At 31.5% G+C, this 27,065-nt stretch overlaps 1 protein-coding gene across 7 annotated transcripts in view; it reads left to right on the top strand.

The window, feature by feature from the left end:
* Window positions 1-7,079, top strand: part of LOC139520279 (BTB/POZ domain-containing protein 16-like) — a 38,467-nt gene extending 31,388 nt beyond the window's left edge. For 4 of the 7 annotated variants that reach the window (XM_071312789.1, XM_071312788.1, XM_071312790.1 and 1 more), the window contains one exon: window positions 2,642-7,079. In XM_071312789.1, the coding sequence (XP_071168890.1) occupies window positions 2,642-2,710 (69 nt within the window). In that variant the 3' untranslated portion in view covers window positions 2,711-7,079. The remainder of the gene's footprint in view (window positions 1-2,641) is intronic. The other 3 variants (XR_011663850.1, XR_011663851.1, XR_011663852.1) reach the window with 1 other exon arrangement.
* Window positions 7,080-27,065: the final 19,986 nt, after the last annotated feature.

Here is a 27,065-nt window from a genome sequence, read left to right as displayed (position 1 = left end):
AACAACAATTTAGCTGAAAATTTTATTGAATAAACTTAAAAGATATTTTAAGTTGAACTAATTTAACATTTATTCTGAATTAGATTTTTTTCTGTTTTTAAAAGAAGGAGTTGAATGATATTTATTAAGCATTGTCTTTTATATATTGTAAGAAAAAAGCTTGTTGGGGAGATTCTTTTCATTTTTTATATACATCTTTCACATCAGTTACTTGTTACACAAACTGTGTTAAATTTGTGTTTTCAACCATAAGAATTTTTTCTTAATAGTCTGGTGCTTATTCAAGCAGCTTTCGGAAAAAATATTTGAATTGCAAAAAAAACCTCATAAAAGATACCAAGCATTTAGTTTTGTACACAGGCGCAGTTTTTCTACAATAGACTCATCAGAGAAGCTGGGATAAAAAAAATGTTAAAGGGTTTAATAACTGGTATTAGTGAAAAGAAAACCTTAAAAAAATCTTCATATATTTATATCATATACACTTTATTATATACATGTATCTCAAGTACAACTATATAAATCTCTGTTAGTCTTAAGTAATTTTCACGAGACATATTGTAAATGATAACCCATTATGGTTATACTAAATGTTGGGGGGGGGGGGGCATATTGTTTTACCCCTGTCATTCTCTCCTTCCACCCCATTATGGGTATATAGTTATTCGGCACAACTCCTCCTACAGTTTGAATCCTGTTTGTACATATATTGAAGGTGTGCATGTGGTCAGAGCTTTGATTTTTATTAATATTTGCCTTTTTGGGAGTTGCTGAACTTTGTCATTTTTTAGCTCACCTGGCCCGAAGGGCCAAGTGAGCTTTTCCCATCACTTTGCGTCCGTCGTCGTTAACTTTTATTATCTTGAATATTATTATAGATAGAGATAAACTGTAATCAGGAATAATGTTCAGCAAAGTTAGATTTACAAATAAGTCAACATGACCGAAATGGTCAGTTGACCCCTTAAGGAGTTATTGCCCTTTATAGTCAATTTTTAACCATTTTTCGTAAATCTAAGTAATCTTTTACAAAAATCTTCTCCTCTGAAACTAATGGGCCAAATTAATCCAAAGTTGGCCACAATCATCTTTGGGGTATCTAGTTTAAAAAATGTGTGGCGTGACCCGGTCAACCAACCAAGATGGCCGCCACAGCTAAAAATAGAACATAGGGGTAAAATGCAGTTTTTGGCTGATAACTCAAAAACCAAAACATTTAGAGGAAATCTGACATGAAGTAAAAATGTTTATCAGGTCAAGATCTATCTGCCCTGAAATTTTCAGATGAATCGGTCAACCCGTTGTTGGGTTGCTGCCCCTGAATTGGTCATTTTGAGGAAATTTTGCGGTTTTTGGTTATTATCTTGAATATTATTATAGATAGAGATAAACTGTAAACAGCAATAATGTTCATCAAAGTAAGATTTACAAATAAGTCAACATGACCGAAATGGTCAGTTGACCCCTTTAGGAGTTATTGCCCTTTATAGTCAATTTTTAACCATTTTTCGTAAATCTTAGTTATCTTTTACAAAAATCTTCTCCTCTGAAACTACTGGGCCAAATTAATTCAAACTTGGCCACAATCATCTTTGAGGTACCTTGTTTGAAAAATGTGTCCGATGACCTGGCCATCCAACCAAGATGGCCACCACGGCTAAAAATAGAACAGGGGTAAAATGTAGTTTTTTGCTTATAACTCTGAAACCCAAATCATTTAGAGGAAATCTGACAAGGAGTTAAATTGTTAATCAAGTCAATATATATCTGCCCTGAAATATTCAAATGAATTGGACATCCGGTTGTTGGGTTGCTGCCCTCCAATTGGTAATTTTTAAAGAAATTTTGCTGTTTTTGGTTATTATCTTGAATACTATTATAGATAGCAATAAACTGTAAACAGCGATAATGTTCATCAAAGTAAGATCTACAAATAAGTCCACATGACCTAAATGGTCAATTGACCCCTTAAGGAGTTATTGCCCTTTATAGTCAATTTTTAACAATTTTCATTAATTTGGTAAATTTATGTAAATTTTTACCAAATATTTTTCTCTGTTACTAATGGGCAAAGTTCATTATAGATATAATTGTAAGAAGCAAGAATGTTCAGTAAAGTAAGAACTTCAAACACATCACCATCACCAAAATACAATTTTGTCATGAATCCATTTGTGTCCTTTGTTTAATATGCACATAGACCAAGGTGAGCGACACAGGCTCTTTAGAGCCTCTAGTTTAGTATTTACTTGCATAACAGGAACAGTGGCATCAATTGTGTCTCCTGGACACAAAAATATCTCAAAGAAAGTCCTGCATTGACTTTGGTATAATACAGTTACTTCAAATTGGTATGCAGGGGCACCCACTAATCAAATGTATTACACATACAATTTACTTGCATTATTACTTTTAAGTATATAATCAGGCGCGGATCCAGAGGGGGGGGGTTCCGGGGGTTGGAACCTCCTCTTTTTTTTGGCCGATCAATGCATTTGAATGGGGACCTGAAGTTGGATCTCCCCCTTTGTCCTGGGCTAGGAACACCCCCCCCCCCCCCCCCCCCCCCCCCTTTTTAAAAAGGCTGGATCTGCCCCTGATAATAAATGTTTTTATTTTATGCAAATTTATCTATTTTTAGATATTACAGCTGGACAAGATTAGAACACCTCTATATATAAGTTTTTCTCTCCTGTTTCCTGCTTCATGAAACAGATAATGTTGACAGATAACAGTTACATTATGATACTGAGCATCGCTGGATTAGTGAATTCTACATATGTGTATGTTATAACATTGCTAAATTAAATGTACTGTGGATTAATTGTTAATTGTGAGGTACTCATACTTGTGGATTTCAAGGGTAAAAACAAATCTTAAATATAAAATTTCAACTTTATACAAATTTATTGTGAACTTCTGTGCAGAGATTGTCAAAATTGTAAAACCAAAGTATATTTTTTTTTAAATGCGTGAAAACAAGGTGTAAGGGGGACAATTCTGATGCCACCAATAAGTCTGATTTTTGAGAAACCTCCATCATTTGTATAGATATGTATGCATGTTGCTTTCTTATAACATAGTAATAATAATAATAATGAAAATTTATGATATTGTTTTTTATAACATAGAATAATTTACAAGGATTTTGATAGTTATTTAATGAGGGGAGACAAACTTTTTGAATGTGGGATATTATGGGTGAAATTTGTGGGGGATGTGAGATAAAGGGGGTAGAATAAGGTGGGATCTGGGAAACAGAAGGGAGAAGTTGGAAAAAATAACCTAGAAAATAGTTTTGGAAATGAACATTCCTGTGTTGCCCCCTCTTTGAATTTGAATCTAAAAATGTATGCAGAAGATATATTTAGAAACTTTTTTAATGCAAAAATAAAATTTGATTTCAGCATTTAATTTATAGTGTAGAATATGACGAGATGTACTGTGTTAAGTGACTGCCAGGTTTTGCTCAAAGTGCTTGTGTGTTGTCTTTTTGCACATTTTAAGCTGTGATATGACACCATGTTGTTGTGATCAAATATGTTTATTTTTGTTATTGACTAGTCACTTTCTAAATTGCTTTACATTGTAAATAAAAAAAAGTTAACAATCATTTATAACCCTTTTGCACAAACTGTTTTTTGTATTATAAAAAGTTGGAATATTTCCAACTTAGTTTTTTTTCTTTTCTTTTCATATGAATTATATAAAAACCATGTGCAGTTATTCAGACCTTATATTTTTACATTGTCATAGTCCTTTATTGTTTTTAAAAGTATTATTTAAATGCAGTTCTGTTTGACTGATACTACAGGGTTAAATCTTTGTTGCCACTCAGATTAGATATTTTGTTTTGATGGAAAGTTTTCGAATCATTCCTTACATATCTATTTATTTCATTATTATTTTTTTATATTTCTTTCTTTTATTTATATTTTATTTCAATCATTTTTTTTCATGTTTGATCTTAACGTCTATGTATGTTTATATGTATGTATGTATGTATGTATGCATTTTTTATGATAACTTTACTCTATTACAAGATAAGTTTTCAAATTTGAAAGCTAAATTACATTTCATGTTGTGTGTATGAGTGGATTAAAATGTTTTTTGTTTTTTTTTGCATAAGTGATGTCAATTTGAAACTCCCATTCCATTCCCATTCATACAATTGATTGTCAAAAACTGTTGTCTCTTAAAAGACAACTAATTCTACCTGGTATTGTAGAATTTACTAACTTAGGACATATTTAGGTTTTGTTGTTATCACAATATTTATCCTTTCAGTTAGAAGTAGGATTTAACAACAGCCTGTTTGTTTTTCATGGGATAATATTTTGTCCTCCATTAGAAACAGAAGAACAAATTTGACCTGGTGATTTATCATCAATTCTCACGATCTTACAAAACATAGTGATGGATGGAAATTTTTTTCTTCTTATAATTTCCCTGTTGGCTAATTTACAAATATAATTTTTCACCCTGGATAGTAGTGGTTAAATTGAAAAGAAAACGAATGTAAAAAAAAATTATAAGAGAGTAAAAAATATGTTTTATATTGAAGATAATATTTTTACTGAAGAACATTGATTATGTTATTATTATACCATAATTTCTAGTCCACAGGGAACCCAAATCAATAATAGATGATGGATGATATCACAGTTCTACGATGAAAAAAAATGGATGTCATCTGGTGTCATCTCTCTTAAGCACTGTTATGATTAACATAATCTTATTATCTCCGTAACAATACTTTTGTCAATTTACACGGTGCAGATTGTTCATCTTGTGGGCGAAAATCAGAGAGCACATCTAATTGTGCATACTTCTTTGTTGTTATATACTAAAAAAGTGATTACTACCAGAAACAATTGAGTTACTTGACAATTCAATCAGTTTCTACCAGATACCGTACTTAACGTGCTATTGAAATTATCACAACGATTTCATGTCCCTTTAAATAGAGATTGCTTCTCTATATATGAAACTTTGCCCTTTTATTTCAAAATATTTCTGTCTGAGAAAGCAAATTTCATTATTCCCATACACACTATTTTTATTTATACAAACATAAGCACTTTTTAAACTAATTTAATTGTACTTTTATTTAATTGTTTCTCTGAAAGTTAGATTTCAAGTGGTCTTACACTCCAATTTAATTACTGCACTCTACTTTAACTGTCAAGGATGTTTTTTCCCCTCTTGAATTATTTAAATTATTGACGCAGCTGAAATCTTTAAATTAGAGAAGTGACAAACAGAATTCATGTCAGGCTGTACTTGAAAAATAAAAGCTACAGAAATAAATTCTATCAAACTGTCTTAATAAGTTGAGGAGTTTCTATTTCTAACTTATTATTTAAAAAAAGGGGGTGGGATATTTTATGTTTCTGGGTTTAATATCTGTTTAAATTATTGTTTTAAATTGATAGTTTTTGATTTTTGAAATATATACTGATTGACAAAAGAAATGGTTTACTATTTTGAAAATAGGTAACTTTGATTTGTGAATTTAAACTGTCAGATAGATGATAATACAGTACAAGAATTGGTGGAAAAACAGAACCAAAACATATCCCATCTTATTTTTTGATAAAGCTTATTTTTGAGAATTGTAATGAATACAAATTAAAGAAATCAATATCAAAATCATTTCAATCTAGGTAATCATTATTTTTCCTTTATGATCATATTTATTGTTTATGTAAAAATATTTAAAGGAACAGTATACAGTGAAACCTGACTAAACCCAACCCTTTCGGGACTTCGAGATTTCGTTCGGTTTTGGCAGGTATTCTGTTTCATCAGGTTCACAATGCATAACATGTGATATGATTGGTCTTCAGAACAAGTTTGGATTAGACAGGTTTCCGGTTTATTCAGGGTTCGGTTTAATCAGGGTTCACTGTATATAAGAATTGAAATTCAATTACACTTTTGTTTACATAACTTACTTACTCCAACCAAATGGTCTGTGTTTCTAGTTAATTATTTCGAATGAAGATGAATGATGTTGTTTTGTTAAGTATTAAAATCTTGTGATAATGTTTGCATTTATATAATTGTTGTTATTATATTACCTACAGTCTTGTTATTTTATTATATAACAACAAAACGAATCTGTGTTGCACATCACAATAATTATATACACTTTTTTGCTACATATAAAGTCAACACCTTTATTTTGTTTTGTTTTGTGAAAATATCTAATATTTATTAACTTTTTGCACTCAATTTCATGTATTCAGATTGCAGTTTATTGGTTTTATTTTAAAATAGAAAACAATTGTTTTCTTAAATTATTTGATCTTTTGATGTTATATTTTTCAAATTTAAGATATTTTTTGAATTTATTTATTGAATGGCCATTCATGAAACAATATTCATTTACACACAAATATTTTTTTTGTATGTTGCATTCGTCTACAGATAGGTTTTTCACAAATCTTTGATACTTGGTGGTATACAGCTGCTCATATAATGAGACAACTTGTATTGTAATTTCATAAATTTTCAAGTTTTTACACAGTACAATAGATTCATTATTTTATTTGTGGACTACCAAAGTTTGTGTACTTTAGAATATAGGAACATTCAGCCATGGTATAATTCACTCTAATTATTTTTAGACGAAATACTATATGGTGCCATATATATTAATTTTTTTTTAAAATAATATTTGTATTCAAATATTTGGTAATACATTAATATATAAACCACATGGTACCTTCATTTGTCAAATAAATTTTAGTACTGTTGAAAAATTACTTTAAATTTCCATAAAGAAACATCCAAGAAACTAATATATTTCTACACTAACTCCTAAAATATTGAGAAAAACATTGAGACATGTTTTGGATACTTTTTATACATGAACTTGATGGTTTTATTTTCGTGTTTGCTCTCTGTGTAAGTTGACAACATTTTTACAATCATTCAGTATTTTGCTTATACATAGCTGTGATAAAACCTAATTTATTTTTGTATGATTTCTGATCAGTATTTTCAAATTTGCTGTGATATTACCTGTATTTTTATGTGCTTCTTCCTGTTGAATAAAATGAATATTACTTTTATTTTGATTTTTATGCCCCGACAACTGAAAATTGGAGACATTGTTTCACATCTGTCCATCTGTCTGTCCTCCTGTCCATCTGTCTGTCTGTCCTCCTGTCCATCTGTCTGTCCTCCTGTCCATCTGTCTGTCCTACTGTCCATCTGTCTGTCCTCCTGTCCATCTGTCTGTCCTCTGTCCAACTGTTTGTCCTCCTGTCCATCTGTCTGTCCTCCTGTCCATCTGTCTGTCCTACTGTCCATCTGTCTGTCCTCCTGTCCATCTGTCTGTCCTCTGTCCAACTGTTTGTCCTCCTGTCCATCTGTCTGTCCTCCTGTCCATCTGTCTGTCCTCCTGTCCATCTGTCCTATCATGGTTATAGATTTTACAGATAACTCCTCATGCAGTTTTTATGCAAGAAAGTTTTCACTTGCCTGGTCGTTTGTACATATATTGTAGGTGTGCATGTGTTCAGGGTTTATGTGTGCTCTTTTGGGAGATAGTTTGTCATGTTTTGGAGTATATACATCAAATAACATTTCCTGATTACACCTACAGTGAACCATAGACCTATGTGCTCCCATGCTCAACTTTGTGCATTTTGAAATAACACTTTGCATCTGCAGGGGCATCATTTGTGTCCCCAAGAGACAATAATATCCCAAAGATAGTTCTATGACTTTGTTATAATGATGTTTCTTCAGAGTGGAGATTGAGCCCATAAATAAAGGCAACAGTAGTATACCGCTGTTCGAAATTCATAAATTGTGTCTAGTTTTTATCAGTTGTTGTGTAATTAAAAAGTTGTAGGAAGATAAATTATGGATAAATTTTGAAAAAGAAAACATATAACATAAAATTTAGTAAGGAAATGGGGAATGTGTCAAAGCGACAAAAACCCGACCATAGAGCCGAAAACTGTATGTCGCACAGATCACCTGCAATAAACAGACTATGCACTGAATGAATCTTAGTTTATGATATGATGAATGTCTTCTTAGCTTCCAGCCACACACATTTCCTGACAATTTCTTTAAGAGTCATAAACAGCATCTTGTTCCAATACCTCATGAGGTTAGACAACCAATTTTAATATTTAAGTTGAAGGTCAAGTCATAAGCACCAATTAATATGCTTAAATTCGGTCAATGTTTTGATTCCAGAGGATATATTTTGAACCACACAAACTCCTTGAAATTATGGTTTATAACTTGTAGCATGCTACTTTAACCATATGGAAGTAAATAAACTCATCATAGATACCAGGATTAAAATGTTATATTTACGCCAGACGTGCGTTTCTTCTACAAAAGACTCATCAGTGACGCTGGAATCAAAAAATGTTAAAAAAGCCAAATGAAGTACGAAGTTTAAGAGCATTGAGGATAAAAAATTCCTAAAAGTTTTGCCAAATACAGCTAAGGTTATCTATTCCTGAGGTAGAAAGGCCTTAGTATTTCATAAATTCAAAGTTGTGTTTATATTTAATTTATAATTATGAACATATCAATGATAACTCAAGTCAACACATAAGTGCTGAATACTAGGCTGGTGATACCATCGGGGAATTCAAATTCCACCAGGAGTTGCATCGACCCAGTGGTTGTAAATAAACTCATCATAGATACCATAATTGAGGCTCCCGCAGGGTAAAAAACGACCTGCGACCTCTGGGCTTTTTAGAGGTGACTTCCGACCTGAGGGCCTTCTAAAAACGACCTGCGACCTGTAAAATTTGGAAAAAACGACCTCCGACCGACTTCCGTCCTCTGTGTTGGGAAAAAACTACCTGCAACCTGTACATTTCCCTTAGAAACGACCTCTCGACGAATTTAAAAACGACCTTGCGACCTGAGGGGGGTACCCCTGTGGGAGCCTCATAATTGAAAATTTTATATTTACGGCAGACGCACCAGGTTAACCTTCTCGAACATAACATTATATGATGTTGTATTGTTCAAATCAAAATGGGTTGATGCCCAACAACTTTTATGCACATTGGATAAACAAATGAATATGTTTTGTAAAAGAATCTCAGTCCAAGCTATAGAAATTAAAAGGGTGGTAGCAGTAATCTACAATACGTTTTAAATGTTTCACGGAGCAGTGTCTTTGAATGGCCAAACATTAATACAAATGTAGGTCATTTAAAAGTATTTCAACCTTTATGGAAATGAAAACTTAACGATTTCCTTCTTCGGTTATAGTCTTGTTGCACATTTAGAATGATTCAAGCTATGGTGTGATAAAAGATGAATGTTGTATTAAAGCAGGTCTGAATAGTTCATTTGCATTGAGTAACAAACACTGGTTAAATCGATTGCCCACATACTCAAAACCTTCATGTTTCATATAATTTGATTATGGTGCCGTTTTTCGTGTGTGAACATTGATTTTATTAATTCTTGGTCCACTGTTTTAATAATTCATGACCTTATCATGACCTCAATTCAATTGCCTATAGATTATCAGCTATATTGACCAGTAAACCTTGATTGTTTTTCTGTGATTGAATTCCGATTATTTTAATGTACATATAACTGCATTAGGATTACTTTCATTAATCAGTTGCGTAGGATATTTATTACACCCGATACGAGATTATTATTGGATGCAGATAAGGAATAATCGGGCTGAGTATCTAAAGTCTGTTTCTGTCCTTTAAAATTTTTGTAAGGCAAAAACTGCTTACAATTTGTACCTAACACACAATTATTTGTTATTAGCTAGAAGTACCGGATTACAAAATATGAAAAATGTTATGAGGAAGTAAGAACAAAAAATGGTATTTGCAACCAAAAGTCTGCTTAAATGTGCCATATGTTTTGTTTGAATAATTGATGGATTATACGAAGTGCAAAATGTTGCGATATTTCTTCAGAAGGGAAAAAGCGGATACCTTACATGTTATCTTCTACTCGCATAGTGTTGAAGCATAATTCTCAAACAGATAGTCAGAAATTTGTGACAGTAGTTTTAGGTCCGTTTGGTGTGTTTGAACTGTTGATTTTGCTATTTGATAAGGGACATTCCACTAACTTTGATTTTTCCTTAGAGTTTAGTGCTCTTGTTACTTTACTTATTTTTTTGTTGTTGAAAAAAATGGTACCAATATTGTGTAATCAACAACCCTTGTGGTTTTCAATTCATATTCTTGGAATGCCATTTATATACTGTAAACTGACATTTTGAAATTGAACATCTGCTATTTACTAATGGTTTAAAGAATTTTGGCAATGTAGTCATTTTTGAAAAAGACCTTACCAATTAGTGTTATCAGCATATTTCCTCTTGTCGTTTTCAATCAAGATCAAAGTTTGAACATCTATTAAAGATATACTCCTTTGATATAGTTTTTATTTATTAAATATCCTCATTGTTAATTCAAACGTATTAAAATATTCATGAAAGCCGATTTTCTATTAGTTCAGAAATATTATGTGCAATCTCCCAGTCCGAGTCCTTGGTTCGCTTTAAGTATTTGGCCTGAACTTTGCCTCTCTCTTGAGACACACTTTCCCTTTTATTTAATGATTTAGTTTCCGTAAATACAATCAATTCACCGATTCATTTTTTCCGAATATTTTGATTGATGATCATCCGTATTTCGATCTTTGTTTGATTTGTCTTAACTCATTTCTGACACGTGGTTGTTTTCAGCATGGCTGAGTTTGTGTTTACAGTATTAGAGATGTCAATCAACTACTTCTACGTCTTTTATTTGATTAGGGAAGTAATTACTCTTTGCCACATATTATTATCCCTTCTTCCTTCAAGGACAGAGAATTTTTTGCAAAGAAAAAACACAAAGATAACCATCAACAATATTTTCATTCATGAGATTTTCAGCAGTTATCTTCTGAATGGTTTTGAATGGCAAAAGAATATTTTGTCATTGTCTTAATATTTCACTGTAATTTCTTCTAGTGTATAAAGTTTTTGCTATATGTTCATGAAGTAGTTATTTGAGTAAAGAGTTTTCAAACGCTTACATGTGAATGGTTACTATGAACGATATTTGCAATATAATGTATAATTAAATTATAAATAATTGTTATGAAAAAGAAGATTACCTGCAATCTTGCAGTAATCATGAAATAGTTTATCATATTCTGCTACATTGAAAGATTTATCTTTTTCAGGGGAATAGAATGATTGCTGACAGGAAAACTATCCATCAAAGATCAAAGGATCTCCATTTTTCTACAAATTTTCCTTTGTGTTTTTATCTTAAATGGCATTTGAGATTCTAACCCACATCCATTTTTTAATACATTTTCTGGTGTTTCTTTTACAGAACATCTTAACAAAACAACAATAATATATGCAAAAGTTGTATTTCCTCCCACATGATATATGGTAATGTTTCATCAGAGTTGTTTTCTGACAATTTAAGACATTTACACACCCCACATACCATGTCGATAAATAATAGTCGAGTGGAAGCTATCATTTAAGTTAGACTGAAACCCGACCGTTTTTTAACGAGTAAGATATTCCGAAGGCATACCGAATATTTTACGGAGGGGACAAACCTAACGCGAAGTCGACTTCATCGTTAACAAGAGAGAGCTTGGTCACAGCCAAAAGTCATGAATGCAGAAAAATGTAGGCCATATCCGATCTAGTCACTCGTCGTCGGAATGACACTTAAACTACACAAACCAACAGGAGACAAGAAATTAAGAGAATAATGTGTGCTACTGAAAGGGTTGCTGTAAAGCTCTAAGCAGTTATTAAACGAGAAATAAACACTCGATGTTCAGGTTGATATTGAATAAAATGATGTTCGATTTAGTTTTGCAGTCATATTTACTTTTGCATAGGTTGGCATTGAATTCCATATAAATGATTTGAATTAAAGTCATATGCAACTTCAAATTAAAAAAAAAGTTTAGCATGTTTTATATACTTGAATGGAGTTTCACTATAAAACAATTGTACGTGAAAAAATCCTGTATATTATCAAAATCTTAAATGTACTGTTATTTAATTATTGTCTTCCTGTACACTTATTCGTCGAAATTCTCTCGTATGCAGTGACCTTAACTTCGAGACCTCTCGTTAAAACAGTTTAATACAACAAATCATTACACACCTGTTAAGGAAAAGTTGAGTTAACAAATGGGAATGCATGGACAAAGTAAAAATAAAACATCAATGCTTTATCAATTCACTTTATATGTGTTACGTGCACCATGCTTTCTGTATTATCAATATTACGGTTCGATAAACATCGGCAACACACTCCAAAGACTATAAGCCTGCGATCAACAATCACTGACTGAACTATTATTTATCGATAAAACATTATCGATTCGTAATTATTATACAAAACGTACACACATGACTTAGTTAAGTGTATATATGCATGCAGGGGACAGCTGAATAATATTAGTTCCAAAAGGAAAACATATTCTGGAATATTATTTCCATAGGAATAAATATTACTGTATATGTTCCTAACGGAATAAATAGTATAGAATATATGTTCCAATAGGAATAGGTATGATGACATTGTTTATAACAAAGTTTCCAGTAGAACTTCTGTTAGGCGGAACAAATATATATTGACAGGCTTTCGACTGTTTTCTGTCCTTGGATATTTTAGATTTTTTTTTAAATGGAAGTAATCTTGATATAACTGGTGAATTGTTTAAACATTCTGTGATTTCGTTACGTTAATTACTAAAACTAAATTCTTGCAAAGATTTTAATAAATTTGTTGGAAGTATATCTGTACATGCTGAAATATTATACAACCTAGATATCGGCATCAACTCCTATTTTTAAGGTGATTCTGTTAAAGGGCACGCTACTTTTGAATGCATGAATGACTGATTTTGTTTCATAATAGTTATCAAAGGTACCAGGCTTATGATTTGATACGACATACGAGAGTTTCGTCTACATATGGTTCATCAGTGACGCTCAGATCAAAATAGTTAGAGAGCCAAATAAGTACAAAGTTAAAGATCCTACTTAATATATATGGCTACAATTATGGTAACTATTGGTTCTTCATCTTTTATAACTATTTTGATCTGAGTGTCACTGATGAGTCTTTTGTAGACGAAACACGCGTCTGGCGTACTAAATTATAATCCTGGTACCTTTAATAACTATATATATTCATATCGGTACTTCTCTTTTGGCATTGCTCAAGGTCAAGTATTTCTCATACTTTTCATGACATCTTAACACTTTATCCTTATGTATTGATTTAAGTTTACCTCTCTGAAAATTCCGATTTATTAAATATAAATTAATGAAATTTGTCTACACTAGCTTTTCGTAACTGCTAGTTATGTATTTTTTTGTTAAATTTTTGTGTGTTTTGTGTATATCTGATGAGTTTTATCCTTAACTCAGTTTATTCTTACGTTGCGTTATGTTCTACGTGAAATGTATAAATTTTCATAAACATGTTAACTCCAGCACCTTATTTTTTTCAAAGTTTCAGTATGCGTTTCAATGGTTGTCTTTTGTTGATGTCAGCTATATCAGTTTTGTCATGCATCAAGTAACTAGTTTTCTCTTTTGATTCATTTTCCCATTTAGTCATTCCTGAGACTTTTAAAGCCTACAATAAGGTATGAGTTTTACTTATTGTTTTCGGAAGGCCTTATGACGTTAAGTACATTTACTAGGTTATATCCTTTATATAGTAACTGTAATTCGAAGGCCCATGTTAGGTTATTAAGAAAACGTACAAAAAGGGAGAAAAGTATGATATTGATTTCAATGAAGACGACTCCCTTTTCTGGTTCGTAATTCGACCCGAACTTGTTTCTTTCGAGTCCTTCGTCTTCATTTTAACTTTATCTTAACAAATTCATCATGACTGTGCGGATTATTTAGTTCGTTATTGGTTTATTTCCAGTTTAATAAGTAAACATTGTAACATTAATTTTAGAAAACTGTGACGTTGGTAAAATGTCAATTATATCTGCTAAAGTATTAACCATCTAGATCTAGGCATGCCTTTAAATCATCTACATATTAAAGGGTATCTAATTCTAGATACCAGGCATGTTTAAATCAGGTTTTGTCCCTCATAATTATGCGAGATTGCTCTAATTATAATTTTCTATATAATTTGACAGAAACTTTAACGAGTTCCTGTAGGCACATCTCTCTTAATCGTTCATGATTATATTGATTCAGCATAAAAGAATGCCTTTCTTTTCTTCAGAACAATCAGCAATTGTAATCAAAAGTTTAGATTTACCACAAAGATTACAGGAAGATGCTGTTTTTTCCTTATAGGGTCGTCGAAGAAAATATATTTACATTCAATCATCCAGTAATTGTATAAATATGAATGCCTGTGTTGTTTCCTGACTTAAACCCAACGTAGAAACACACACTTTGCTGTAATAAGGGAAACATTTTATATATATCAATCAAAAATCTACTCTTATTTTAAGTTCTTTGAAGTTTGACATTTTCAAGATCGTTGATAATTTTTGAAAACAAACAGTCGAAATTCTTATGTGACAAATAGTGATTTTCTTCTCGTCCTCATGTACCTATATCCATATGAGATTGGCTTGTAGTTGTTTTTCACATGTTTTGTTGATTGAAAGCGTTTGTTTTTGGCAGTTTTTGTGGTCTTTTCCTAACGAATTTGACTTAGGATGTGGTATTTTTGTAATACTTTTGTTCTCTTGCATAGTCTTTTTCTGGCAGTATCGCTACAATATATATTCGAAGTGAATTGTCAGTACAAATTCCTCAACAAGCGGTTCTTAATGTGGTTCTTAACAACTTATTTCGTTTTGGATGTTGTTACCAATGTTTTTTAAATTGGTACCAATATCAGAAAATTCAAATGTTTTAAGAACATTCAAACAGCACATGTTTTGAAAGTATATATCTTCATGTTTAATACGATAATACAAGGCTGATAGAGGGTTGTATTTTACGGGAATTTTTTAAACCTAGAGTTCATAATGGTAAGGCTAGAGTCATCTATTTGAATACGTTATGGAAGTCACATAATATGTTTGTTGATCGTTAAGCAATACCGGCATAAGATGACTATAGATATGATCCACTTGTATATTATTTAAATTCCTGTCCTCGTTTTCTCGTTTATCGCACACATTACCGAATAAGAATTGTCTCCGGATCTCATAAGCAACAAAGGAGTTATTAAACCTTCAGAACTTGAAATCTTCCCATGTTTGTGGTAGGTCTCTAATTATCCGCGTAGTGATCAAATATGCATTTATGTTTGATTGATAAAATGTGAGACAAAAAAAACCCGCCAACATACACGTACATAGATAACAACTGTCATATTACTGACTTGAATGTCCATCTTTTTCAAACTTAACAAAGTTATATGGTTAATGACTATGAAAGATACAAAAATTACTTTGAAATTAAGTGACTTTATTTTAGAAAACCTTCCCACTGTATGCTTATTTAAATATGTATTGCGCCATGAAAATATTATACAATATATTGTTTGCTTCATTTTTAGTGCTGAATAATAATTTGTTATGCCATTATAATTAATGTAAAACTGTTATATTTTGTGTATATGCCCCTTGAGGGCCCATGATTAGAAAATAAAAATCTTGAATCGTGAATTGTTAATCGTGACTTGGTACAAGACATTGTTAGACATTGTCATGCTGGGTTGAACCTCGTTTTATGGCTAGCAAAATCTCCTGCTTATATGGCAAAATACCGCTAAAAAGACAACATTACGTGACAGGAATACAATACAAATAAACGCATGAACAAAGAATTCCGATAGCACATCTGGCATGAAAAATGTCTTTTAAGGAGATACTTCCACACAAAAAAACACAAGGCATTAAAATATTTTATTTTTTAAATGTGAACGACTAAGTACAGGCAGTTTAAACTACAATTTAACAACATGACAGTAAACGGATGACATTTTATTTTAGTCAAAAGATTTTAATTAAAACGTGAAATACTTAAACCTACACATAGTTTTTAAACGGTTTCAAACTCATATTTTTGTACTGACAACAACGAATTAATTGGTAAAATAGGTTAACTTTGTGCGCTTTAATAGGTCAGGGCGGATAGAGCGTTCATAAGTATGTCTTACCCCGCTCCATTCTTAATTTGCCTCTAGTTCACTGGTTGGCGTTTGTTGATGTTGCTAAATTTGCTTTGTATTTTTTGTTTAAGGTGCCTCAGGTCGTTGTGTTCTCTCTTGAATTGTTTCACATTTGTCATGCTGGAAACTAAGTTTGTGACGCACTGGCACCAAGTTTATAAATTGATAAACCCAAAGCAATTTTGCGGTTGGGGTGGGAATACAACTTACGCAATACCAATTATAAATATTCAAAGTCAACAAATTCGATTCACATTTATCATTCTACTTTTAAATTCGAGAGGGAGTGAACAAAACACCTGGTTCCGTATCTCCAATTATATAAAAGACATATTGTGTAGTCAAAACTAAAATAGCATGGCTTTAAGTATATCAAATTACGTTTAGAATAGAAACAAACACATCTAAAATAGTAAAAAAATGGTATTTATAGAGATGATAAGGATATAACGGACATCAATTAGACCTGACATAACTCTAAAAGAGTATTGTGTTGTAAACAAGTACATGTGAAAACAACAGTGTTTCCATATCTGTCACCATAACAACCGAAATTATTTCCTGTAGATTTATCAAATGCAAAAAACAAAGCAATTATGTAATTGAATATTTTGGTTTGACAAATATTTTATTTGACTTTAGGGAAAGGCATGAATTAAATGTCGTTGAATGATGATGTGTTCCTTGAGGAATTTTCTTGCTATAGAACATAATCATTTCAAAATGCCATTGTTGAATTGATTTTAACATCAGACTTGTTTTTGATTTTTAACATTTTAACCTCGAGGATTGTCGTCTAATACAATAACAATTGTTATCAATCTGTTTCTGTCTGATGTTAACATTTTCTAGGGCAACACTATGTACATTGTAGTTCTCTGGATTTGCCTCTACATTGTATAAAGAAGATATTTTGTCGAGGGAAACAATAGGCGTCAATGGGGACAATAACCATAACCTTGCTCTTGCTTGAACAGCCAGTAAATAAATGTTTTCATATACAAAACGAAACTAGTATACATTTCAAGACAATGTATGGTAATTCTTGATTACAGCTCTTACACCTGTTTCAAATACATTATTTGGGGGTAAACCATTATTTTGTCTGAAGGACTCATTATTACTATTAAATACCATTAAATATTTGTCTATTTAAGAGGAAAAGTTTGCTTTCAGTGATAAGTTCATACCTAGTAAATAGTTTTAGAAACTCTTAGCATCTATACACTTCTTTATCGGACAATTCGGTATTGATAGTAAATTTATTCATCTTTATTTTTATATAAAAATTCGTACTTGTGAGTTTTTCAGTTTCGGGTCAATGCTTTTATCTATAAAATTGAATTTATAAAAAAAAACCATTAGTTTAAACGTGAAATACATTCATCTGCGTATATTATCGACACATATATTTCTAACAAAATATGAATGACCCATGAAAATGTTCTTCTGCATTCTGTTTTGTGAGCCGTGTGAACATCCAGAAAACTGCAGATGAGTCTAATTTCTCTCGTTCTTTTGTTCATGGTTTACTTATTTTGAAATACATTGTAAAAAAACTTATACGACCACTAAATAGTTAACCTTTCACAGCATCCACTAGAAAGACAATTATGGGAGAACTACCAAATATAAAACTTGATACCTATATCCATAGCAATCGAAGCGGAATATAACGCCTAAACTATTCGGGTTACGTTTAATACATTTTGCGTTTTGATGATAAAGATCGAAATAGAGAATATATTTTTCTTTACTTAGTATTTCATTCGACTCGAGGGACACGACCCTTTTAACTGTATCCCCTTATTAGCATCGCTTGAAAATCATTACCCTGAATGACAGTATCTATATATAATAAATAAAGTCTATGTAACTAAGATTATATAACATCTTTTTATTGTATCGATTTTCATTTTCATGTATTATATAGTTATTACATAACGGAGTCTTGGAGTTTGGCAAATCTGTTAATCTGATTTCTAATAATGCAGATGTTTTATAATTATGAAGGAAACAAGTCTATTGCATAAGTTGGATCTATCTTTGAAATGAATATCAATTATTGAAGATTTACCGATGTGAATTATCCTAGTTTATATGTATCTAAAATAAAATTACTTTTTTAAAAACCAACACTGCAGATTTATATTGACATTTATTGAATTCAATTATATATTCCTCTTTATAAAAGCAAGAAATTATTTTCCAGGAAACAGTTATTGACATAACTAGATATATTAGTATATTCATTAAAAATTAGAAGATGTGGTATGAATGCCAATGAGACAACACTCCACAAGAGATCAAATGACACAGAAATTACCAACTATAGGTCGTCATACGGCCTTCAGCAATGAGATATAATGTCTTAGTATGTAGAAAACTGATATATTATCATCATGAAGATAAAGACAGAGAAACTGATAACAAAGATGAATGTGACCTTCTGAAATAACAATGTTGGTTGTAGTTTCAAGAAAAAGGATAGAAATAACCATTTCCTACCAACACAACACAGACATAAAAAAATAATACATCCCACTTAAACTACTAAAAGAATGTCAAAATCAAAACAAACGCATCTTAATAAACATAAAGGTGAAATTAGGCCCTCCGGAGTAAAATGTCTGCTCAACTAGTAGCACCTGTCGTGTTTCGGATGGTGGGTAAAATCCAGAGATTAATCGAGTTCGTGATAAGTATTTACAATGAGAGGATGAAGGTGTCAATGCTAAGACACATGGAACGTATTTGTGGTCATCTGTATTAGTAGAAACGTTCAGGTAAGTTATAATGGTGTCTGTAAAACTTCAAAGGTATTTCCTCAATATTAATTCATACGCAAAATAAGATTTGTGATACATATGATATACCATATAACTTGTTTTGATATAAATATATGACCAAATTAGCGATCATCGGAAAATGTCTATTTTTTTTTTTGTTTTCTGTTTTTTCTTTTTATTTCAATTTCATTTTAATTTTGCCATTAAAGGATGATATTGGTGTGTTTTCTCTTAATTGTTTATTGTAATATTAACGTTTACACATTATATAATTTATATCTGCATTTGATATTTGTAATATTTACAATAACGTTGCAGCACCAAAACAAATATAAAACCCCGAATATAACTGAGTAAAACATTTATCAGAATCAGAACGAATCCGAATGAGATTGAAAAAATACAGAACAATACCAAATGTCAAATGAAGGGTTATTGCGACCTCTATTAGCAAATGGATGTCGCACGGTATATCCTTAATGATTTGTCAACCACCGTACGATTTTATAAGGTTAATATATTCAAAGCATCAACATGCATATCTAAAATCTTTAAAATCGAAGATACCAAACTTTTGATTTTTTACGGCAAACGCGGGTTTTGTCTTCATTAGACTCACTATAGGCACTCAAATAAGAATATTTGGAAGACCAAATCAAAAACAAAATTAAAGAGGAGAGCATAAAAAATTGTAAAGAGTTCAATGACTAAGGCAATATATGCCTGGGGATGAAAACACCTATGTATTTCGAATAACTCAGTAAATTTACAAAAAAAATAATACATATAAATGATAATTCGTGTGAACACAACAGTTTTGGATGCTTGGTTGGTAATGTTCTTAGGGACGAAATGTCAATCATTAGTAGAATCGACCCTATGGTTGAAAAACTTATCAATAATAAAAGGCAATTTCGAGAAAAAAATTTGCGATTGGGTTTCATAGTCCTGTTCAACAATTTCATATGGCAATTTTTTTATGGTCTTCTTTAAATTGGAAATTTGAAATCAATATGGAAATATCAAATAAGAATAAAGGTTTAGCGTCACGTGTTTCTCGTGCAGACGGTAAAATGTGAAATCAGAAGCCGGAAATTTCAGGAAACCTGTGACGTAACTTATGAAATGACTGAAGTTTTAATTTCCGCAGTCTGCTACGTTACAAACGGTATCCGTTATGTATCTCATGTTCCCACAATGAATAGTGTTGATAAACCTCATAAAAATGTATTATTCATATATATATAATGACCTAATAATGTTTGATCATGTGTTTCTAACCATCAACAATTATGCAATATTGTCTAAATAAAATGTGCGTGAAATTGGCAAGCAGCAACTGCGGCTTGCTTTATCAAATGCAGACGAACGAGAAATATTGCTTTACACAATTATTAGACTAGGTATAGGAAGATGTGGTATGAGTAGATATATGAAGATGTGGTGTGAGTGCCAATGAGACAACTCTCCATCCAAATAACAATTTATAAGAGTAAACCATTATAGGTCAATGTACGGCCTTCAACACGGAGCCTTGTCTCACACCGAACAACAAGCTACAAAGAGTCTCAAAATTACTAGTGTAAAACCATTCAAACGGGAAAACCAACGGTGTAATCTATATAAAAAACTAGAAACGAAAAACACGTATAAATTACATAAACAAACGACCACTACTGTACATTTGAATTCTGACTTAGGAGTGTTTATTTAATTGTCAGTCGCTACAATATATCAGCTTGTACTTTGCATTGTTCCATTCTGATGTATCTCATATCTGTTAAAACGGTTTTTAATATAAAGACATTAACTGATAAAGATGTGTCGAAAATTCATATCTTAAAATTATTTTTTATCCTTTGATTTTGCCAATTGGTTAGGAACTTTCCGTTTTAAATTTTCCTCGGAAATCAGTACTTTTGTGACTTTTATTTTTTTATAGGAACCCAAAACGAGAATGTCTTAGCTTGAAAGGTAAGCTGTATGGACTTCTTGGAACGTATAATGTATATTATTCCATTAGGCCAGTTATTATCATATCGATTGATTACCCATTTGTGATAAGCAATATATATATACAGTAAGTATTTGTCGTACTTTGTACTCCAATTTCACAACCAAATAATTATATTTGCACTCCTGTTTATCTGTTTTAATGTTGTGTCGTTGTTCTCCTCTTATATTTAATGCGTTTCCCTCAGTTTTAGTTTGTTACCCCAATTCTGTTTTCTGTCCATAGATTTACGAGTTTTGAACAGCGGTATACTACTGTTGTCTTTATTTATGGCTTTCTATTTTGAAATTTTCTAATCAAGACAGACAAGTTTAAAAAGGCGTTAAAGCAATACGAACAGATGACATAACATATATTATCCCCTTTTTTCTGCATTATATCATTGTAATTGTGTACTTTTCTGTTTCGTAGAGAACATTCGTCAGCTGACATTAACATATAAGTGTCAGAGTTTATAGATTAAAATGGCTACAGTGTGAAACGTTTTATAAAAAATAATTTGCACTTAAATATAACATCATACCGGTGGAATATTACGATCTCGACTACCTATAGAATGTCGCACGCTTTATCCTGAAACATCACCAATCTTAAAACGATTTTATAAACTATACATTCTATTTATAAAATTTATTTTAAGATATCGGGTGTTGGATTTGTTTCTCAAGACGCGCGTTTTGTATTCATAAGACTCACCAATGGCGCTCAAATTCGAATTGTTAGAAGGCCAAATCAAGTACGAAGTTGAAGAGAAGAACAATAAATTGAGTCTGGCGGGTAGCAACACCTATGGATTTTGAATAATTCAACCTTTATAAGCAATAAATTTACAGAAAATGAACATATCAATGACATTTCATGTTAACACAAAAAAATTGTATACTTGGTTATATTCTCGGGGACGAAATGTCAATCAGTAGTAGACCCCATCCTGTTATTAAAAACGTCACCAAAGACTTATGGCAATCTAAAAACGATCCTCATGAAAAACTGTGCGATCGGTTGTCAATGTCGCGATAAATTGTGTGGTATTCGAAAGTATAGGGGTTTGAACAATGTATTACAGTGCACTAAATATCCCATTGGTATGACAGTTATTTCAGTTCAAAAGATCAACAAAATAATACGATAAATGTAGATAAAACACTTGACACAGTTTCGATGATATTGCATTTTCACGGCTTTGATATGATTAAAATTTAAATCCAAAATGAAAATGTCAAAAAATCGATTTATAGTCATATAAATTCATATTAGGTTTTTCAAAGCCTTCAATTTATGAACGTTTACAACAAATATTCAAAGTTCAAGGTAATGCAAATGATACTAGTTATATTTCTAGGGTTTTAAAGTACATGTTTGGTTAATTAATGCTTCCATTTTTAAATTCTGAAAATAGAAAAATCTACCAGATTGTTCAATGTAGGTGAAAGGTTGGGTGTTATTTAGAACGCATTACTCAAAGTTAAGAAAACAATACTTGGTTTTACAGACAAAACCATCAGGGGTTAAACAATTTGTTTCCAACTTGTCAAATAAGTTGATTTTAATAACAATTTACAGATATGAAAGTTGATAATGCACAGATTAAACCACTAGATGCAGGAGTCTTTTCTAAATTACACAAGATTTATTTAGATTTCATATGAGCAATTTGGTGTTGCACCTGACAGTTTTTACTACAAGTTTGCTAAAATTAACTTTAAACGTTATCACTGGTAATTGCATATACAATCATGTATCGTCTATGTTGAAAAATTTATTATTTTTTGGGTCGTTTCGAAAAAAATGTTTAATTAACGAATTAGATGTGGGTAATTATTTCTAGGTACTTTTTAATAAAGTCATTTCAATCGTCAAGAAAAATGAACCATCGCGTACTTTTCACGAAAATTCACCTCCACTTTATTATTGTTTCTTTAACTCATAAGGAGATGGTCGATTACCATTATTTTAACTATCAACTAAAAACCAAGAAAGACGAAACATTGAATATAAACATTTCTATTAGTCACAAGCCAAAACATCGAACAAAGATCTACATCGTATACTAAAAATACAACCACAGTCCTGCCGCATAGAATGTAAACATGTTTCATAACTTTTGTGCTCTTTACTTCTTTTAACTTTGGGCACTGTTCCCGCATACATGTTGCATCTGAAAAACTAACATTAGAGTGTTCATGACCTCTTTAATTTTGGGCAGTGCTGCTGTAAAAACAAACATACTACAAAGTTGAAAAACTAGTAGAATTATAAATATCAAAATCAGACAGTTACTACTGTTTTTACATAACATATTTGTAAATTATTTCACCTCCTAGTAATTTAAAGAGAACCAATCATATTCACGTTTCACATTATTTCAACATCTGCAACATTTAATTATTAATTTCTTATCGTCCCTATTTTACTGTTATTGTCCATACCATTCTAATACACCTATTGCACCTGCTATAGTTCGAAATTCAGGACTCTTAACGTCTACCGATATAATATTGAGCAACTGGTTTAGTGCTTGATACTCATGCACTATTCAATCATGATCATAGTATGCATATTGCAATGTCTGTCTGATGTCATCACGCTCTTCAGCAATTCTGCCCCTGGCATGCGCCATCAAATCTTCACTTTTGAAATCCCGCCGTATTCTATTTTGTCTTTATGTTACATCGGTTGAGAGCAGTTCGAATTGGCATCTATCGTCAGAACGACATGTTTATGTAATGCGTCAATGTGGGTTTAAAAATGTGTTCCGAATATTTTAGTGCGGTGACAGAAGTGTAAAAAGTCGTCTAGATCGCGAGTTTAATCTCCCCAAATAACACACGGCTAAAAATGGACAAATATGTCTTCTTTAGTTTTTGCCCTGTCGTCAGAGTTTCGTACGGTCATTTTTTTTCTAAAAAGTCGTTTCAATGACTGGTAGTATATTGGAGAGTTTCAACCCCCCTTTTTCAAAATGAAAAAATGTGTATGTTTGTTTACATTTAATTGAAATAGTTTTTCCTGAAGTTATTTTTATATGTAAAAATATTCCATTCAGTATTTTATTTTCTTCTAATCTATAAAATTTGCGAACTTTAGACTATTTAAAATTGAGGTAATTTTAATTGCAAATTCAGACTCAAACTTTAGTTTTCTCTTCATAGTAGTAATACAAATTATCCCATAATATTTTAAGCATATAATATTTAATAAAACTAATTAGTGATAAAATTTTCGGAGCCAAAATATGAAAAAACCTTAAGAAATCAATGGAAAAAGAATGGAATAAATATCTTCAATTTCAACACGGAACTCAATCACTTGCCTTCCGTCACATTTTGTGTATTAGTCAATAATTTGCTCTCAAATGATATATGAAATTACACCGTTTTCGCTATTATATACACATATTTTCAATTAAAGTGCGCTGATATATGCCACATACTTTGTTTGTATATGTTTATATTCTATGTTTTTTCGTTATAAAACATCAAATATACTTTGTCAGAAAAGTCTTATTGTAAAATCAAAATAATTGACGGATAGTTTCAGTAAATATTCCGTGATATGTCAAGTCCTTTGCAACTTGCTCCATTAAGTTCAAAGAAAAGACAAAAGTCGTTACATTTTATGCAGTGCATAATATGCAAAAAAAAAACAAACTCGATTGAAATTTTGAGTCAATTTACCACTTTAGGGAAGTCAATTTTTGTATCTGCATTGCATAGAAGATTGGATGAGGTGAACATCAAGCTGTTTTATGCAATAGATGTTAATTTGAAGAACTCCGTGCAGGCAATTTATCATCGTTCATGCTACAAAACTTACACAAGTAAACATATTTCTTCCCTCTTTTAGAGCGAGGAAGCTTCTAGTCTAATTATTAATGACGACATACAATTACCTGACTGTTGTCCCTCAGTTTCGAGTATTTGTAAACGTTCTAGAATGCAGTCGTTAAACTGGAGCGCTTGTATATTTTGTTGCAACAAAACATTTTAGAAAGATAAAAAATTACTCAAGTTTGAATCCGATGAGCGTATTAAAAATGTTTTATCCGTGTCAGATAAAGTTAAAGTTGAAATAGTTTCCCGTCCATCTTTTAAACTTCAATCACTCTGTCATTTTGGTTGCATTACTAAATATTTGCTAAAAACGTTGAAAAAAAATTCAAACCCGTGGAAGCAGATATCTCAAAACACGATACTGCTTTTAGTAATTTGGCTTTTGACAATGATTTAATGGTCATTCCGGCTGATTCTAATTTAAAATATTCTACATGTAAAATGCAGTCTAAACTAATTTATTTCTATAGAAATTCAGTTGTCAAACAACTTCAACAAGTTCAAGGCAAATATAACATAATATTTAGTAGCAAAAAACCTATTTAAGATGCCATATAAGCTTCTAGTCAATTGAAAACTGACCTCAAAATCTCAATGTCAACTGTAATAGACACAAATAATGGACAGATATTTCATTCTGCTGCAAGTTTACTTAGAAAAGACATCGAAACTCTAAAAAAGACTACCCAACATCGGATGAATTGTCTCTTCCTTCTTAATTCAGCCAATGCCTTCGTATTTATTGCAATTCATTCTATGTTTACTCAATAAAAATGCATACAGCCTAGACTATTCACAGGAAATGGCATCAGAGAAATTGTGGAAATGCTAAGCAATTGTTGAGACAATCGTTTTTGTTTTACTCCTTTTCATTTAGGATTGGCTTTACACATGTACCATGAGTTTGGTTCAAAACACCTTGTTGAAACATTGAATGCCAATGGATTTTATGCTACTTAAAGTAAAGTGCGACGCTATCTAATGTGTTGCAAACCATGAAATTGAGTGAATTCAAGATAGTGTGTACGTCTCGTATAATGTTTCCTCAGCATCTTTACAGACAAGCATATGGATGTCATCACACCTTCCTAAACCCCTTTTAGATCTCTTTTAAAATCCTCAATGAATTGATAGGGATGGTTTGAAGCTGGTATTTTTTTCAGAAACAAATGTCTTCGGACTTCCTACAATACCTTGTCTGTACTTGTAAAGAAAAACCTTGTCTGTACTTGTAAAGAAAAACTCTAAATAACGTGTTTGCTTTGAGCAGAACCTTTCATGTGCAGACCTGTGGCCATGAGTGAAATGTGTAGAAATATTAAAACATGTCTTGTGACGGTTGATGAAAATGAAGATGATGGAGATAACGGTTGATTTGGTATAAAGCTTGTTGCACTGGTACACACGGTTCCAGTCCCGAGGTTAGGGGAGTGTTAGCGTGCCCTTAAAAATGTTAAATCCCGCCAATATCTGTATTTGTCTGTTTCAAGTCACGAGACGGTAATGCAGTGTTTGTCGTTTGTTTCTATATACTATATTTGTTTGTTTCTTATTTATTTTGTACATTAATCAGGTTGTTAGATTTTTTGTTTGTTTTACATTATTCATTTCGGGAATTGAAGACTATGCAGTATGAATTTTACTCATTGTTGAAGTCCGTACGGGACCTATAATTATTTTATGTCTCATTTGGTCTCATTTGGAGTGTTGTCTCATTTGCAATCATATCACATCTTCTTTTTTTATATGGAATACTTTTGAAGTTTGCGGTACGTTGCAAGGGATAAAAGGGGGAATATAGTTACAAAACCTATAATGTAATAGATATTAACCAGAGTGAAATAAACAACAAAAGATAATACTATAGTAGCAGTAATAATTGTGAAAAAACCCCAAAAGCAACGAGTAGTCTATAAAAAAAAAACTGAAGTATCCGCAAATTCAATTTGAGGTCATATTTGACTGTAGTGTTCTATGGCTTTGGTTTGAAGACTCAACCACTATGATAGTTTAAAACATAATTTTAAAGTATTGTCCTGCATGACACTTGATTTTTACCTGAAATTGATATCTTTCATAAGGTTAAGGTGCTCTAAACATTGTATAGGTTGAAAACTTCAACTTGAAAAATCTCAATGATTAAGGTTTATGTATAAAAACAAACATTACTAAAGCCAAAACAGTATCATTTGTATATAGGTAGAGTTTATAAGTAGAAAAAAATGTCAAAATTGAAACCCTCCCAAACTTTCACAGATTTTTACAT

The sequence above is a fragment of the Mytilus edulis genome, chromosome 4 (genome assembly GCF_963676685.1).
Source record: "Mytilus edulis chromosome 4, xbMytEdul2.2, whole genome shotgun sequence".
Classification (NCBI taxonomy): Eukaryota; Metazoa; Mollusca; class Bivalvia; order Mytilida; family Mytilidae; genus Mytilus; species Mytilus edulis.
The sequence above is the reverse complement of the archived record's forward strand: the minus strand, read 5'-3'. Positions and strand labels throughout refer to the sequence as shown.